We start from the raw sequence: 17,854 nt of genomic DNA, 5'->3' as shown, positions 1-17,854 counted from the left end.
AAAGTTCCTACTTAAAATGGTTTCACACCCACAAGAATGGATTAAATTTAAGAACATGTTTTTCTGGGTACATAGCTTCAAACCATCACAGTTATGATACCATTATATATTAAATTTTAAAGTATGCATGACAATACAGTATATTGTTTATGGATGCATACATATGTGGTTAAAGTCTAAAAACAAACATTGTAATGTTAAATACCAAATTCAAAATTGTGGCTGTCTCACAAAGGGTGGAAGGAAGAATACACATATCATCTATGCTTCTTTGTACACCTGGAGTATTTCTTAATTTAAAAAAAATATATTTTTTTTACAGATTAGTTCAACTACAAATTCCAGATGTTTTATAATCATTAACTTTTCAAACATTCTGGGCTATTCAGTTCTAAGAAACATGGTATTACCAAGATCCAGGAAGTGAGGTTGCTCCCTGTTTAGGTCACTTTATAAAAAAGAAGAACATCTCTTCTAAATTCAGCATTCTTACTCTGGACTGCATCTCAGGTGTACCCTTAGTCACAAGTGCCAGAGGTTTTAGGTTCTAAGCCTAAAGGTCTGAGAGAACCTGTCACAAAGAAAAACAGGAAGGGAGCAGGTTTTGACTTTTGTTTTAGGTTTGAGATCATAGACATACAAAAGGACATATATACTGCCCATTTTCCTCAGCTACAGATAAAGTGCTTGGTTCTTCCAAGGAAGCTAAGGCCACATTGGGTTGAGACCCTCACTTCATCTGATGACTGGTGTCAAGCCCAGCAGCTGCCCCCCAGCTGTTTCCCACACCATGGCCTCCATTTCTGAACTTACCTGCACCTACTCATCCTTCATCCTGCAGGATGAGATGACAATCACCTTTCCCTACCCGCCTCCCCCTGCTCTCTTCTCTTTCTGCATTCCTTCAGTAGACATTTAGTTTATCTAGTAATAAGGTCCATGATAACCTGCCCCCTTCCCTTCTTTTTTTTCTTTTTTCTTTGATATACTATTATTGAAAAGTGTTGTTCCAAGTGGGGATGATGGTTTATATTTTGTTTATGGCTCTTCTTTACTTCTTACAGTCTTCAATATAATAGGTATCCAGTAAATTTTCCTGACTGATAAATGTATAAAAGTCTGGTGGCAGAGATGTGTAATGTTTAGCATCATCATCATTCTTAAGTTTTAAAAATGCAAAAGAATATCTTTTATTTCATTAACTAGTTTTAATTTTTAATTTTTTGTTTTATACCAGGTTTTAATGGCAGTATTTTCAGTATAGTAAAGTGAACAACATGTTACTATGAATATTAAATCTAGTATATTGAACATGAGCCAGCTGATATTATCAGATATTCTCAAGAGAAAGGTTACCTTTCTAGATGCTGGCTACGCAGTTTTCGAAGGTACATAATAGCTTTAAAGCCAGCATGCAACCATTTCATATAGTAAGATCCTTGACTATTTTAAAGTGACGTAGTTAACAGTAATTAGAATAAGGGGGTGGTAAGTGGTTTCCTCTCTCTGTTTTCTGAAACAATGCTTCTGCTGCTGACTCACTCTTAAAACGTAGCATTTCTTCTGTGATTGCCATGTCATCCAAGGTCAATATTGGGAGGAAAAGGAGGATGATTAGAGTGGAGGATGGCTGAGGGAGAATACAAGGCAGAAGGCAGCTTCCACCTGAATGGCTAGCTGTCTTACCTCCTTACTTGCTTACCTGCCTCCTTTCTTACTTCAGGAACAGCTGGTTGATAAAAAGATATTCCTCAGTTCATAGCACATTATTAACATTATTTTGCAAGTTTCCTGTCTTGAATTTGTCCTTTTAATTTTGACCCTTTATCCCCAATCCATATGCCCATTCCCTTCCTTTCTTGTGTGTACCCACTCTAATGTGTTTGTTGTATGTCTTTTATCTATATATTTGCTTGAAAGATATGTAGAATACTTGTGTATCTTCAACTTACATAATGGAATTTGCTTTTTTTTTTTTTTTTACTAAATGCTTTGTTTTTAGAGATGTATTCATGTTACCATAGCTATGTACATCTGAAGTGTGATTTCTAAAAGGTACTACAGAGAATTCCTTGTTTGAATCTATTCAGTTTTGCTTTTCCATTCTTGCAGTTATGGTAATCAGAGTTACTTCAAGCTCTGTGCTAATACATCACTTCAGCTAACATTCTCACACAGATCTATATAAGCTGTAAATAAAGATGTATACAGACTTACTTGAGAAATCTCTGGGATTTATATATTAGAGTGGGATCATAACGTACAGCCAGATTACTTTGTAGAAGGGCTGTATCAGTTTAGTCTTACCCCCAATGCATAAGAGTTCTTGCCACCTCACATCCTTGCCAATCCTTACCATTATCCACAATTCCCATTTTTGCCCTTCTGATTATACATGATAAGTATGAAATGGTATCTCATTGTTTTAATTTGTATTTGTATTTTGCTCATTGGGTTTACTTGGAATTTGATCACCTTTTTTATGTATACTTGTGACCCATTTAGGGTTCCTCTTCTGTCAGCTCCCCACTCATTGCTTTGACCATTTTTCTATTGGGTTGCCTTTAGTGTTCTTATTGAATTATAGTAATTCCTTGTATACATTCTAGTATGTTGCAAGTATCTTTTCCTCATCTATCTTTATTCTCTTCATGGTCTTTATTAAACAGTAATCCATAAGATTGTTGAGGACAAATCCAAAAAAATTAACATTATGGTTTGTATTTTTAGAAACCTATTTATGAAATCGTTCTACTCTACTCTTTTCTGCCTTATATTATTACCCCTCCCGGGGGTTTATGATGCAAGCTTGTTTACAGGGCCTTTTGGAATGGTGTCTTTCCTTTCCTTCTTACCTTTGGCTCTCAGGAGGGTTGGCAGTTAGTATTAATGCTTCATTACTCCTGAAGAGGAAAAAAAATGTGAGAAAATTAATGCCGTCATCTTTCTCTAAGCACTGTTCTTCCACTCACAAGGGTGAGCCTTGCGACTCTGTTTATACTACATGCTATAGCTGATGGGAAAGGGAAACATGCCTACCAAGTTGATTACTCATAATCTTCCTTCCAGAAATTTGGAATTAAGACCAAGAGACATTAACAGTCGCTACTGGTCTCTTGAAGGACATGCAGATTGAGGGGTTTGGGGGTGGCCATCAGTCTGCCATGTACACAAAGAAGCTTAAAGAAATTTCCCAGCCTACAGAGGGAAATGAATATGGAGTTTAATGCATGGGAGGTTTTTATAAGCCAGGCTTGGAACTAGCACACATCAATTATATTCCTTTTGCTGGAGCTCAGTCAAATGGCAATATTTTATAGTATGAGAAAGTAAAATTGTAGTATTATCTCTGGACTCAGAAGGAAAAGAAAAATGGGCTTGATAATCAGCTGGAGACAGCCACATCATATTTTAGATTTTGTGTTAATATCTCCTGTATCTTTATAATCAAGCTGCTGTTTTTTCTTAAATTTGCTTGAGTTGACTTCTGTTACTTGTACCTTGATACATGAGATATTTTCATAATATTGATATGTGAAACAGTAAAATAAATAACAACTGAATAATTTATTATTTTCTCAGGAAAATTGGGTCGATTTCCACCCACAATGCATTACCACCAGTCACCCTTGGATAGCCAGACCCCTGGGGCTCGTTTTCAGAGGTCTCATCTTGCAGAGGCATTTGCAAAGGCCAAAGGAACAGGTGGAGGCACTGGAGGAGGCAATAGTAGAAGAGGATTGATGGGACAGATTATTCCAATCTATGGTTTTGGGATTTTTTTATATATACTCTACATTCTATTTAAGGTAAGTAGAATCATCTTGGTTATACCATTGCAATAAAAATCATTGTCTGCATTAATCATTGTATGTCTTTACAGTTCATAATACTTTCAAGTCCATCATCTCTTAAACCTTGCTTCCTTTGTGAGGTACGTAAAATAGGTATGGCCTCAGTTTTACAGATGAAAAAGTCTTTGCCTCAGAATTAAAAACTGAAAAGGCAGAGTCAGGTCTTCAACCTGGGTCTTCTAATTCCTCATCCAGTGAATGTTCTAGTTCAAATTCAGAAAAAAAATGAGTCTCTTTGCTAGTTGAAAAGAATAAAGATATTCTAAGAAGAGCGTAATTATTAGGATTAGCACATTGAGTCCCACGGTGAGGCCAAATAACTGTACCAACACCACTTTGTCCCGTTTTTTTTACCCCAGGAGTATGAGGTCCTGTTTTTAGCATCATCTCCAGTAATTCCCGTGAGATAGAACTGTCATGTCCTGAAACTGAGCCTAATATTTCCTAGCTCTGGTGAGACATGGTTTGGGTCCTTTAAAACCAGACCTCCAGTTAAGTTCCATGAGGTACTGTGCACTGTGAACTAGAGGCTGAAACTTCACTTTGCCTTCTTAACTGGAGTAAGGGGTTAGTTCCTTCTTGCCCAGGAATTTTAGAAGGAGTCAGAGGGGTACATCGTCCCCTTTTAGATGAGCAAGGCAAGACAGATGACCTGTAGGAAGATTTTTTTTTTCTTGTGCCTTGATAATTATTTACTTGGAGACTTCTCACACTTAGTGGCTTTTTAGGGAGATTGGGTGGGGGTGGGGTGGTTTCTCTAATGTTGCTATTTGATTTGATTTCTGACTTAATTTTTGTCTCCCCACCTTTTCATTTTGTAAAATTTTTTTCATTTAATATGAGGGGTTCCATGAGTGAGGTTCTGAGCTGCTGTTAATGTGCTGTACCTCATTCACTTCTCAGCTCTCAAAAGGAAAAATTGCAGAGGATCAGACATGCTCTACTGCCACACCTGGAAGTGCCCACAGGAAAATTAGTAAGTTCCCTTTCTCAGTATATTCTTAAGTGTTACTGAATCAGACAGCTGTTATACAGCCAGAAGACAATGTGTACGTATGACTTAAAATCATTTCTCAAAAGTGGCTCTAAATTACTCTGATATAAAAACTGAGCTCTGGGAATTCTCCAAATTTTCCATTTTATGTAGGCTTTTAAGGGAAAAATAGTTATAAAAAGTACAAAAACACAAGTTCACTTTTTAAAGTATTAACAAATTAATATTTCACATTTGGAATGGGTTTCTTCTCATTAAGATTCCAGAATATTGATAACAGGCAGCATTGTTTCACAGAGAAGAAAACTGAAGTAGAGAAATCAAGTCATTGCTAAATTCAGCTATTAGATTTAGGGACAGAGTTTGAAACTTCTGACTCTTGAAATATGGTTATCAAATATTTATTGACTCCCTAGAATATTCTGTGCTCTCTGGAGCAGTGCACCTGTATAAGACACGACTCTTTCCTCTAAGAATTTATAGTCTATGTTGGATGTCAGGAAAAATAACTTCTGAAAAGTTAACTATTCAGAAAGAAGGAATGTTGCAAAAGCGTTATGAGAAATGTCTAGTTGGGGTGACAGTGGAGGAGGGCTCATGAGGTAGATAAGAATGTCTTGAGTAAGGCAAAGGCAGATAAAAACTAAGCCTTGAACAGAGTGCTTGTGTAGGGCAGCTGTGGGAAAGAAGTCCGTTCTGGTTAAGGCCAGATTGTTGAAGGTCTTGGAGGCCAGACTTCTTTTTTTTGTTTTTTTTTAATTTATTAAACATACCAACATACAAACACAAACATTCTTACCATGTGATCATTATATTCTACATATATTATCAGTAATTCACAATATGATCACATAGTTATATATTCATTGTCATGATCATTTCTTAGAACATTTGCATAAATTCAGATAAAGAAATAAAAAGAAAACAGAAAAAAATTCATACATACCATACCCTTTATCCCTCCCTCCCTTTCATTGATCACTAGCATTTCAATCTACTAAATTTATTTTAACATGTTTCCCCTATTATTTATTTATTTTTAATCCATATTTTTTACTCATCTGTCCATAAGATAGATAAAAGAAGCATCAGACACAAGGTTTTCACGATTTCACAGTCACATTGCCTAAGCTGTATCATTATACAACATCTTCAAGAGACATGGCTACTGGAACACAGCTCTGCATTTTCAGGCAGTTCCCCCGAGCCTCTCCATTACACCTTAACTAAAAAGGTGATACTGTTCAGTGGGTAAGAATAACCTCTAGGATAACCTCTCGACTCTGTTTGGAATCTCTCAGTCATTGACACTTTATTTTGTCTCATTTCTCTCTTACCCCTTTCAGTCAAGGAGGTTTTCTCAATCCCTTGGTGCTGAGTCCCAGCTCATTCTAGGATTTCTGTCCCACTTTGCCAGGAAGGTCCACACCCCTGGGAGTCATGTCAAGGCCAGACTTCTTTATCCTGTGGATAATGAAGCCTCACCAGAGGTTTTTAAAAGAAAGATAAAAGGAGAAGGCAAAAGGAAGTAAGCCTTTTCCACCGAAGCATCTGTCCCTAGCCATAACTTTCTGGAAATCTTAAATATTCAAGGAATCCTCTGAGAAAGAGGTTATGTTCTTAATTGAGGTAGTGTGGTCTAACCAATAGTGATTGTAAATGCATTATCGGTAATATAATTTTAAAAAGATTTATAGGCTCTGTAAAGGGTAGCAAATTCCATATCGTGTCACATAATGCACTTAAAACAGAAAGAAGTAAATCAAATACTGAAAAGAAGCTGTTTTATAGTAGTGGAAATGTATGTTATCGGTTTCTTATGCTTCTATTTTGAATCACGTAGAAAAGAAAACCTGAGCACTTATGTGGCAGCCTGCAGAATACTTAACAAATGCTAACTGACTGCATTAGGATGTGTTCTAGAAATATTAAAAGGCCTTTGAATTATTATCTCTTACAGTGACCCTGTAGGTAGAAAAGCACTCAGTTCTGGAATAGAAAAGCTAGACTATCACATAATCCTACTGCCTTAAAGTTCATTTCAGGTACTGATTGATTTATTTTTTGTTTTACTTTCAGGGTCTTAATCTTAGCTTCAGTAGACAAATTGAAGGAGTTTAGCATTTAAACTGTTATCTCCCAGATTTGTTTTAAACCTTAGGTGCAGGTGAAATATTGCTCATTTTAGGAAGAGTTTTAACTCCTTTTCTAAAGTACCATATAAATTTGGTACCTTATCTTCAAGCATCATTTGGATCAGAAAGGGTAGGTGTATCTTCTGTATTTCTTCTTAAGTGACTTTTAGAAGTATACTTTTCACTCCTTGGGACTTTCTTTATCTAGTCCTGCTGAATTTCTATGTGTAAGAGTGAGTGATTTGTTCTTCACTAAACATTCATCCTGTAGATCTCTGTGCCCAGATATTGGTACCCTTTTTGTCCTAGTTAGCTGGAGAGACTCTCAGTTTCTTCTTTGAGTCTCAGAACCAGCCTGGAGTAGAGTATCACAGTCATCTGTGTTTTGGAAAAAGATTTAGGGATGGTCTGTGTTGGTTCTTAGATTGATGCTTATTTTACAGCCAATTTTGAGCTTGCTCAACTACAAGAAAAACTGAAGGAGACAGAGGAAGCCATGGAAAAATTAATCAACAGAGTGGGGCCTAATGGTGAGAGGTAAGTTTTCATCTAACAGAACTCAGACTATTTCCCATAGAGATAATCAGCTGAAATTTTTTCCTTTATTTGATTTACATTCAATTTATGTAACTGTCAACTTATTTCTCATTTATATAGCAGTTCTCATTTAACATTTCCATTTTCATACTACCAAGCAACCTCAGGTTTTCAACAGAATAAGTATATAATAAGTTTTGTGCAAATTTTTATTCAACTGAATAAATTTGTGAGTAAATCCTGCAGGGTAAAATAACTAGATTTTAATGGAAGACACTTCCCTAGATATTTTATAAAGGTACCATTTAAGTATAACCACATTATTGAATATTGTGTTTTCTATTTGAGACAAAATAAGAGACGTGTGACCAGATTAGTCATTTGTTTTGTGTTGACTGTATCAGCACCAAATTAGACATGTCAAGTAGGTACTAGGAGCCATCTAGCATGAGAAGTAACTCCTCATGCTACATGACTGGTCAAGGATCTAAAAAGCGAGCTTCAGGAGATTGGTGGAAGTGAGCAACAAGTAAGAAAACTTAAGTTTAGGGAGCCCACACAGGACAAATTAGAATGTGACATTGAGGAACAAAGTGAGATTCTATTTCAGCTAGGCCTTCGGACAAGAATGGAGGAAGAATGTTGGGGTGAGTGGCAAAATCTCATGCAGGAGGATATATTGAAAGTTCTCACCTGTAGCTCTTCAGGCGCATTGTAGATTCCTTGGCCCAGGTGATTGCTGCTCCACTTCGGTCTTTTTTGTTTGTTCTCCTTGCTGGTACTCATTGGCTCTCAGCTTTGCCCATCTCTGGGTTGTATAGAAGAGGAGTGGACATCCTCAGGTGTCCGACTTGTCTCTACTGCCCTAGCTTTTTCCTGAAGAGTCTACAGCGTTGATGAAATGACTTTTATGAGGATGAACCTTGCCTGTCTGAGCCCAGGAGACTTGACCTTTTTTGCTTTTGGAAGCCGGGCTGCTATCTGTGAAGTTCCCCAAAGTCATATAGATCTGTGTTTATATCTCTACATGAGTATATATATGTGTATATAATAATGGCTGCTATTTATTAAACACTCAGTAAAGGCCAAGATCTGAGCTAAAAGCTTTATATACAATATCTAATATATGAGTGTTATATGAGTATGCCTGAATCAATTTGTGGTGATATACTTTTCTAGCTTTATCTGCCCTCACTCTGTAAGTGCCACTCACAGTCTGGGTGTGGCACTACCCAGGCCTTAGTAGACCCTTGTGCCTCAAAAGCATCAGTACCCTGGTCAAGGTCCTTTGGAAGCACTGTGCCACACCCAAGGGGTAAAACCATAAGTGGATACCTATGGGCAGGGTCTTCCAGGTGGAAGACCCAACCCCAGAACCGTGAATAAGTAACCACATGAAGATATGTTCTCATTGTTAGTATCTTCAGTTACTGGGAACCAAACTAGTAGAGTCCCTTACCCAAACTAAGAGAGTCTTGGCTTAAAAAACATGATTTCATCATCTGTCCACTGCCTAAGCCAGGAATGCAGTGTACAGAGGAAGAGTTGTCCTCACATTGCAGCTGAAGTTGCACGCTCATTGTTTCTGGGGCCACAGCTCCTAGCCCAAAAAGTTTACTCTTTATGAGATGCTGTGATACGGACTCCTTGAGAATATGTTGATTTCATCCTGTGACATGGCAGAGGTTATGTAAAATGTTTTCCAAAGTATCTCACAGAAACTGGGAGCAACTTTCCTTCCACTTAAGCGAATATGACTCACTTTCCCAAATCTTTCACTTCCGACTCATAAAGATGACTTTTTACCCAATACTCCTTAATTCAGCACCTTTTATCCTTAGAGCTAGGCCCTCTGGCACTTCTACCTTCAAAACTGGAAGGTTAGGAACCCCCTGTTTCTAAATTGTTTTCCTTTTTACTCTTATATCCTATATCCTTTATCCTAATTTTGGTGTTTTGATGATTATTAGAAGAATCTAAAATACTTCAGTGTTTTTTGTGTCAGATAAAAATACTGTTTGGGGGATCAAGGAGAGGATTTTAGACAAAGACACATTCATTTATAGCCTTCTAAGTCCTTCTGTATAATATTTATTCATAATTACAGGATGTTTGCTTAAAATTCCATAAATATGTTGTTTCTGAAACATTATCTTAATAGAAATATGGGAAAGCTTTTTAAGGTTATCTAATAGAATATTTTAGACATAAGATTGCTTTCACCTATGAGTGATATAAGTCTATACACATTGTTTAAATAATGAAGCCTTCTGGAAGGCCTGTAGTATTCCATGTATGTCTGATATTAAAGTATTTAGCCTAAGGACTCAGACATTAAGGAAAGGATCTAGAAATCATGATCAAGGGGTCCTCATTTCTGTGTTCAGCAAAATTTCCTTCCTGGAGTAGCATGTCCAGTTGTAATCATTCACCTCTTAGAAGCATGGCATGGTCTGAGGGGAATGGTGAGGGCACAACCTCTGTCAGTAAACAGCCCTGGGAAGATGTTGAGTATGTGTCTGGACTACTTAGATTTCTGTATGAATTGCTTGAATGTAAACTCTTTGAGGTCAGATACAGTCTATTTTGTTTACTGTGTCTATATAGTAGGAACTCACTGAATGGTTGTTGTTGAATAAGAGTAGATACTCACTTTTCAGTCATGCATTTGGTCATATTATTATTTTCATGGTGGAAGAATAAATCATAGTCATTCCCTGTTGCGATGCATCTCCTTAGTTCCTGATTTGTGCATTTAGAGGCCTACTAGGCATGTCTCATAGATACCGACCCTTAATCTTATCAAACAGTAAATGTTTCTTGAATGAATGAATATCCAGAATGAAAATCATCATCTACCCCCCTGAACCAACTCCACAGTTATTGTTTGCCATCTCAGCAGATGTCTCTACCATCTACTTCGTTACCCAAAGCAGAAGTTAGATGTTACCCTTGATTCATCTTTTCTTTCACTTCCCATATTTCACCAATCACCCTGTCTTGCTGTTCCCCCTAATTAATTTCTGTCTCCTTTCAAAAGACTATAAACTCCATTAGGTCAATGTATTATTAGTCAGCATTCTCTAGGGAAACAGAACCAACAGGATATATATTTCTATATATACACACACATTATGTAAATATTATGAGATTTTTTTTTTTAAATAGGAATTCAGTCACACAGCTGTGGGGATGGGCAAGTCCAAATTCCATAGGGCAGGTCACAAGCTGGGAATTCCGATGAAAGTTTTTGATGAATTTCCCGGGAGAAGCTGGTTGGCTAAGGTAGAGATGGAAATTCTCCCTTTTTGACTTGTCGAAATCATCACTCCTCTTTTTAAGGCCTTCAAAGATTGGATGAGACTTCTCTCATTGTTGAAGGAACTCTCCTTAGTTGATTATGGATCTAATCAGCCATAGATGGAGTCAGTTTACTGATGATTTATGTTCATGAAATATCCTCATAGTAACAATCAGGCCAGTGCTCTCTTGACCAAACAACTGGACACCATAACCTAGTCAGGTGGATAAATGAACTTAACCATAACAGTCAGGGATTATCCTTCTCATTCCTAAAGCCTAGTACAAGCTCTAAAAAAGTTTAGTTGAAAGGATGAGAGAATAAGTGAGTGACTGAATGAATGCCTTTCCTTTTTTTTTTTTTTTTTAACTGGTTGTAAAATGATCCTTTATTGAAATATTTCCCTCTATAGTTCTTAATTATTTGGCCATTCCACTGCACCACTGTTGATGTCATCTATGATGTCGTGAGGGTGGCAGTCATAATTATCATTGCAGCCCACAGACTGGGCGATCCCCAGAATCTCTTTAATGGTTCCAAGAGTTCTCTAGCTAAAGATTGGTGCCATATCTGTTACAATATGGAAATATCACATTAAAAGTGATATTTCCACTGTGCTTAATGTTTTTTGTTTCTTTATGTCTGTGGGTGTTTCCTTAACAGCTTTTGATGATCAGAGTGGAGTCAGATGGTATTACCTCAGTCTGGGTCAGTTCTGTTCTGAATGGTCAATTTCACTGTAATCATTAGACCTTTCTAGTTAACAGTTGCCTTAGTGATGCCATCACCAGCTTTTTTGTAGAGAGACCCAGGAGTCCATTATTGGAGCCAGTGCAGATGTGGCACCAATATGTGGCACCGACTTCCCTACTGGTGCATCTCAAGTATGCTTTTATTTTATTGGGGTCAAATTTGGGTGGCATAGTAGAGGTAGATTGTGTCAGATGAACCTATATGTGGAACTACCTAAGAATGCACTTGGCTTCTTCTGAGCCAAAAGTCAAAATCAAATGCCTTTGCTTTTTTTTTTCTTTTGTTAAAATTTTTTATTTTGAATTAGTTGCAAACTTACTTTGGTTAGAAAAATAATACAAACCCCATACAGGGACCCCCCAACATATCCCTGTACACCCCTCTAGGTACTCAAATCCACCAATTTTAACATTTTGCCACATTTGCAGTATTATTCTATCCATCTGTGTATCTGTCATCTGTCGATCAGTGTTTCTATCCATCCATCCACCTGTCAACAGTCTGTCAATCAATTGGCCATTTTGTGACCACTTGAGTAGATTGTATACATAATGCTCTCTGAACACTTAATGCTGCCATGTTCATTTCCTAAGAACAAGAACATTCACTTATGTAATCACCTTAATGTTAGTATCAAATTTAGGAAATTTAACATTGGCAAAAGCTTACAGTCTTAAATTCAATTTCTTCTTACGCCCCAGTAATGTCCCTTTGAGCCTTTTCTCCTCTTTTGCCAGATCCCATCCAGGATCATGTATTGCATTTAATTGCCATTGTCTTTTTTTTTTAATGTAATTCTATTAAGATATATTCACACAGTATAGAAACCGTATGAAGTATACACTCAGGTTCATTTTCATCACGTAGTTGTACAAACAGCTTCATGATCAAATTTAGAACATTTTCATTACTCAGGAAAGAAATAAAAAGGAAAAGAAAATTCCACTCTTCCTGTACTCCTTATATCCCCCATATTATTATTGATCCATAGTATTGGTTTGGTACATTTGTTATAGCTGATGAAAAAGTATTAAAATATTACTGTTAACTATAGTCTGTAATTTGCAATAGGTACATTTTTTGCCATATATCCCTCTATTGTCTCCTAATAATAGTGTCATACATCTGCTCTAGTTCATGAAATTATTTATTTATTTTTGTATAGTTACTCAATCACAGACATTATTCACCACAAGGTTTACTGTATTTTACATTCCCATTTTTTAACCTCTAACTTTCCTTCTAGCAACAAACGTGACTCCCAGCTTCCCATTGCCACCACACCCATACTCCATTCAGCATTGTTATTCTCACAAAAACATGCTACCATTACCTCTGTCCATTTCCAAACATTTAAATTCACCCTAGTTGAACATGCTTCAGATATTAAACAACTGCTCCCCACTCTTTAGCCTCATTTTGTATCCTTGTAACCTATATTCTATATTTTACATCTATGAGTTTACATATTATAATTTATTCATATCAGTGAGATCATAAAATATTTGTCCTTTTGTGTCTGACTTATTTCACTTAATATAGTGTCCTCAAGATTCATCCATGTTGTCTCATACTTTAGAACTTCATTCCCTCTTACTGCTAGATATATTCCATTATATGGATATGCCACGTTTTATTTATCCATTCACCTGGTGATGGACACTTGGGTTGTTTTCATCTTTGGAAACTTGTGAATAATGTCACTGTGAATATTGGTGTATAAATGTCTGTTCCTGTCCCTACTTTCAGACCTTCCAGGTTTATCCCGAGTAGCAGGATTGCTGGGTTGAAAGGCAACTCTATACTTAGCTTCCTTAGGAACCACCAAACCATCTCCTTCACAGTGGTTGTACCATTTTACATTCCTGCCACAGTGGTTATACCATTTTACATCCCCACCAGAGAAGTGTTCCAATTTCTCCACATCCTCTCCAACACTTGTAGTTGCCTGTTTGTTTAATATCAGCCATTCTAGTAGGTGTGAGGTGATCTCTCATGTGGTTTTGATTTTCATTTCCTTAATAGCTAGTGCCCCTTAGTCACCTGTACGACCTCTTTGGAAAAATGTCTAATTATGTCTGTTGCCCTTTTTTTTTTTTAATTGACAAAACAACATACAAACACAAACTTTTTTTTAATTTAATTTATTTCATATTATCAAACCAAAACAGCGTACAAACATGAACATTCTTTTTTTTTTTATACATGGGCAGGTACCGGAAATTGAACCCGGGTCCTCTGGCATGGCAGGCATAACATGAACATTCTTAACGTACAATCAGTGGCTCACAATATCATCACATAGTAGTATATTTATTTATCACCATGATCATTTTTTAGAACATTTACATCACTCCAGGAGAAGAAATAAAGAGAAAAAAGAAAAACTCACACATACCATACACTTTACCCCTCCCTCTCATTGACCACTAGTATTTCCATCTACTCAATAGATTTTAACCTTTGTTCCCATAGCTACTGGAACATAGCTCTACAGTTTCAGGCACTTCCCTCTAGCCTTTCTAATACACCTTAAACTAAAAAGGGGATATCTGTAAAATGCACAAAAATAACCTCCAGGATAACCTTTTGACTCTGTTTGAAATCTCTCAGCCACTGACGCTTTATTTTGTCTCATTTCTCTCTTCCCCCTTTTGGTTGAGCAGATTTTCTCAACCCCTTGATACTGAATCCCAGCTCATTCTAGGATCTCTGTCCTGTGCTGCCAGGGAGGTTTATACCCCTGGGAGTCATGTCCCATATAGAGAGGGGGAGGGCAGTGAGTTTGCTTGCCATGTTGGCTGATAGAGATAGGCCACATTTGAGCAACAGAAGAGGTTCTCTGATGGTGAGTCTTAGGCCTAATTTTAAGTAGGCTTAGGCTGTCCTTTGCAGGGGTAAGTTTCATATTCCCAAGAGTGAGGGATAAGTTTCATATTCACCCAAGAGTGAGGACTCGCCTATTGATTTGGTTGTCCCCACTGCTTGCAAGAATATCAGGAATTCTCCAAATGGGGAAGTTGAATTTTCCCCCTTTCTCGCCATTCCCCCAAGGGGACTTTGCTAATACTTTTTTATTTACTGTTCAGATCACTCTGAGATTTATTGGAGCATCACTCTGGACGAACCTACAAAATCTCATGCGCTGTTCAAGGTTCCATGTACTTATGGTGTTCAGTTAACCTGTCCATATAAGTTATATTAGGAAATGTACTATTCAAAATATAAATTTTGTACCAAATAAACATTTTTTCTTTGGTCTCACACACAAGTTGAAGTTTTAAAATATGAACTACCATCTGTTTTCAACACCCTACAATATTGACACTCCTTTGTTCTTCCTCATGCAAAAACATTTTTTAATTTGTGCATTTAGTCACTATCATTGTACACTCTAGGCATTCCTAGATTATACCATCTCAGTCTTTATCGTCTATCTTTCCTTCTGGTTTCATTGTGCCCCTAGCCCTCCTCCCTCTATCATTCTCACATGCTGCTTCATTCAGACAAACACAAACATTCTTAACATACAAACATTCCGTACATGGTGTATAGTCAATGGCTCACAATATCATCACATAATAGTATATTCATCACCATCATCGTTTTTTAGAACATTTGGTTTGCCCATTTTTTAAATTGGGTTGTTTGTCTCTTTATTGTTGAGTTGTAGGATTTCATGTGCCTTCTCGGGTAAGAGAGAAACCCTGAACTTCATTGGCCTTCTTGAACCAAGGTATCTTTCCCTGGATGCCTTTGAATGGACATTTCTATAGACTTGTTTTAATTGGGACATTTTCTCAGCTTTAGAACTGGAAACTAGCAACTCATTAAATTCCTTTTTTTAAAAGCCATTCTGTTTCTAGAATATTGCATTCCGGCAGCTAGCAAAGTAGAACATGTGATTTCCAAATATTGTCTCCCATTGAGTTGGTTACCTTTTCACCCTTTTGGCAAACTCCTTTGAAATAGCTAAAGTATTTGATTTCTGAGGCATTCCCATTTTATAAATTTTTTCTTTCATTGCTTGTGCTTTGGTTGTAAAGTCTGAAAAACTACCACCTATCACTAGATCTTTCCTTTTACTTCTTGGAGTTTTATGGCACTGGTTCTTATATTTAGGTCTTTGATCCATTTTGAGTTAGTTTTTGTGTAGGATATGAGATAGGGATCCTCTTTCATTTTTTTGGCTCTGAATATGCAGTTCTCCCAGCACCATTTTTGAAGAGACCGTTCCGTCTAAGTTGAGTAGGCTTGGGAAGCTTATCAAAAATCAATTGACCATATAGATCTGAGGGTCTCTTTCTGAGTTCTCAGTTTGATTCCATTGATCAATATGTGTATCTTTATGCCACTACCATGCTGTTTTTGACCACTGTGGCTTTATAATATGCTTTAAAGTCAGGAAGCATGAGTCCTCCCACTTCATTTTCTTTTTCAAGATGTTTTTGGCTATTTGAGGCCCCTTATCCTTCCAAATAAAATTGATAATTTGCTTCTCCATTTCTGCAGAGTAATCGTTTGGGATTTTGGTTGGTATTGCATTGAATCTGTAGATAATTTGGGTAGAATTGACATCTAAATGACATTTAGCCTTCTAATCCACGAACACAGAATGTTTTTCCATTTATTCCGGTCTTTGATTTTTTTTAGCAGTGTTTTGTAGTTTTCTGTGTACAGGTCCTTTACATTCTTGGTTAGGCTTATTCCTAGATGTTTGATTCCTTTAGGTGCTATTGTCAGTGGAATTTTTTTCTTGATTACCTCCTCAGATAGCTCATTACTAGTATATAGAAACACCATTGATTTTCGCATGTTGATCTTGTATCCTGCCACTTTGCAGAACTTGCTTATTAGCTTAAATAGCTTTGCTGCCTTTTTTTTTTTTCTGGATTTTCTAAGTATAGGATCATGACATCTGCAAATAGTGAAAGTTTTACTTCTTTCTTTCCAATTTGAATGCCTTTTATTTCTTTTTCCTGCCTAATTACTCTAGCTAGAACTTGTAGGCAATGTTGAATAGCAGTGGTGACAGTGGCATCCTTGTCTTATTCCGATTTTAAAGGGAAGACTTTCAATCTCACACCATTGAGTATGATGTTAGTTGTGAATTTTTCATATGTCCTTTTTTGATGAAGAAGTTTCCTTCTACTCCTAGTTTTCTAAGTTTTTTTTATCAGGATGGGGGTGCTGGATTTAGTCAAATGCATTTTCTACCTCAGTTGAGATGATCATGTGACTTTTCCCTTTCTTCTGTTAATGTGGTGTATTATATTCATTGACTTTTATGTTGAATCACCCTTGCATATCTGGGATAAATCCCACCTGATCATGGTGTATAATTCACTTGATGTGCTGTTGGATTTGTTTTGCTAGTACTTTGATGAGAATTTTTACATCTATATTCATAAGGGATATTGAGCTACAGTTTTCTCTTCTTGTGATATTTTTACCTTGCTCTGCTATGAAGATGATTGTTTTTGGCCTTATAGGATGAGTTAGGTTGTGTTCCCTCTTCATGGAAGGTTTCTTAAAATTCCCCTATGAAGCCATCTGGTCCAGGGCCTTTCTTTTTTGGAGGTTTTTTTATATTCGTTCAGTCTCTTTACTAGTTATTGGTTTGTTGAGATCTTCTGTTTCTTCTTCAGTCTGCACAGGTAGTTTGTGTGTATTTAGGAATTGGTCCATTTCATCTAGGTTATCTAATTTGTTGGTAGTCATGGTATCTTTTTACAGTCTTTTATTTCTGTGGAATTAATAATAATGTCCCCCTTTTCATTTCTGATTTTAGTTATTTCTGTCCTCTTTTTTTCTTCAAGTCTAGCTAAATGTTCGTTAATTTTATTGATCTTTTCAAAGAAACAACTTTTGGTTCTATTGATTCTCTCTACTGTTTTCTATTCTCTATTTCATTTCTCTTCACTCTAATATTTCCTCATTCTGCCTTTGGTTTCAGTTTGTTTTCTTTCTTTAGACCTCCATTTTTAGCTTAGCTCTCTGATTTGAGTTTCTTCTTCCTTTTTTGGGGGTTGGGGTGCATGGTCTGGAAATTGAACCCAGGTCTCCTGCATGAAAGACGAGCATTCTACCACTGAACCACCCGTGCACCCCTTCTTCCTTTTAATGTAAGCATTTAGAGCTATATATTTGCCTCACAGCACTGCCTTTGCTGCATCCCATAGTTTAAATTATGTTTTCATTTTCATTTGCCTCAAGATATTTCTAGTTTCTTCTTTGACACGTTGGTTAAGTGTACATATTTAATTTCTACATATTTCTT

The 17,854-nt window shown here is 36.7% G+C and overlaps 1 protein-coding gene across 9 annotated transcripts in view; it reads left to right on the top strand.

Moving 5' to 3' along the window:
- Positions 1-17,854, top strand: part of RIC3 (RIC3 acetylcholine receptor chaperone) — a 94,384-nt gene that overhangs the window by 45,882 nt on the left and 30,648 nt on the right. For 5 of the 9 annotated variants that reach the window (XR_013156801.1, XM_077113883.1, XM_077113882.1 and 2 more), the window contains exons 2-5: positions 3,583-3,809; positions 3,884-3,934; positions 4,758-4,830; positions 7,427-7,520. Coding sequence is in view for 8 of the 9 variants with exons in the window: in XM_077113883.1 (XP_076969998.1) it covers positions 3,583-3,809; positions 3,884-3,934; positions 4,758-4,830; positions 7,427-7,520 (445 nt within the window). In the remaining variant the exon portion in view is untranslated. Of the gene's footprint in view, positions 1-3,582; positions 3,810-3,883; positions 3,935-3,981; positions 4,308-4,757; positions 4,831-7,426; positions 7,525-17,854 lie in introns of those variants that run through there. The other 4 variants (XM_077113885.1, XM_077113884.1, XM_077113890.1 and 1 more) reach the window with 3 other exon arrangements.

This window comes from Tamandua tetradactyla, chromosome 8 (genome assembly GCF_023851605.1).
Source record: "Tamandua tetradactyla isolate mTamTet1 chromosome 8, mTamTet1.pri, whole genome shotgun sequence".
NCBI lineage: Eukaryota > Metazoa > Chordata > Mammalia > Pilosa > Myrmecophagidae > Tamandua > Tamandua tetradactyla.
The sequence above is the reverse complement of the archived record's forward strand: the minus strand, read 5'-3'. Positions and strand labels throughout refer to the sequence as shown.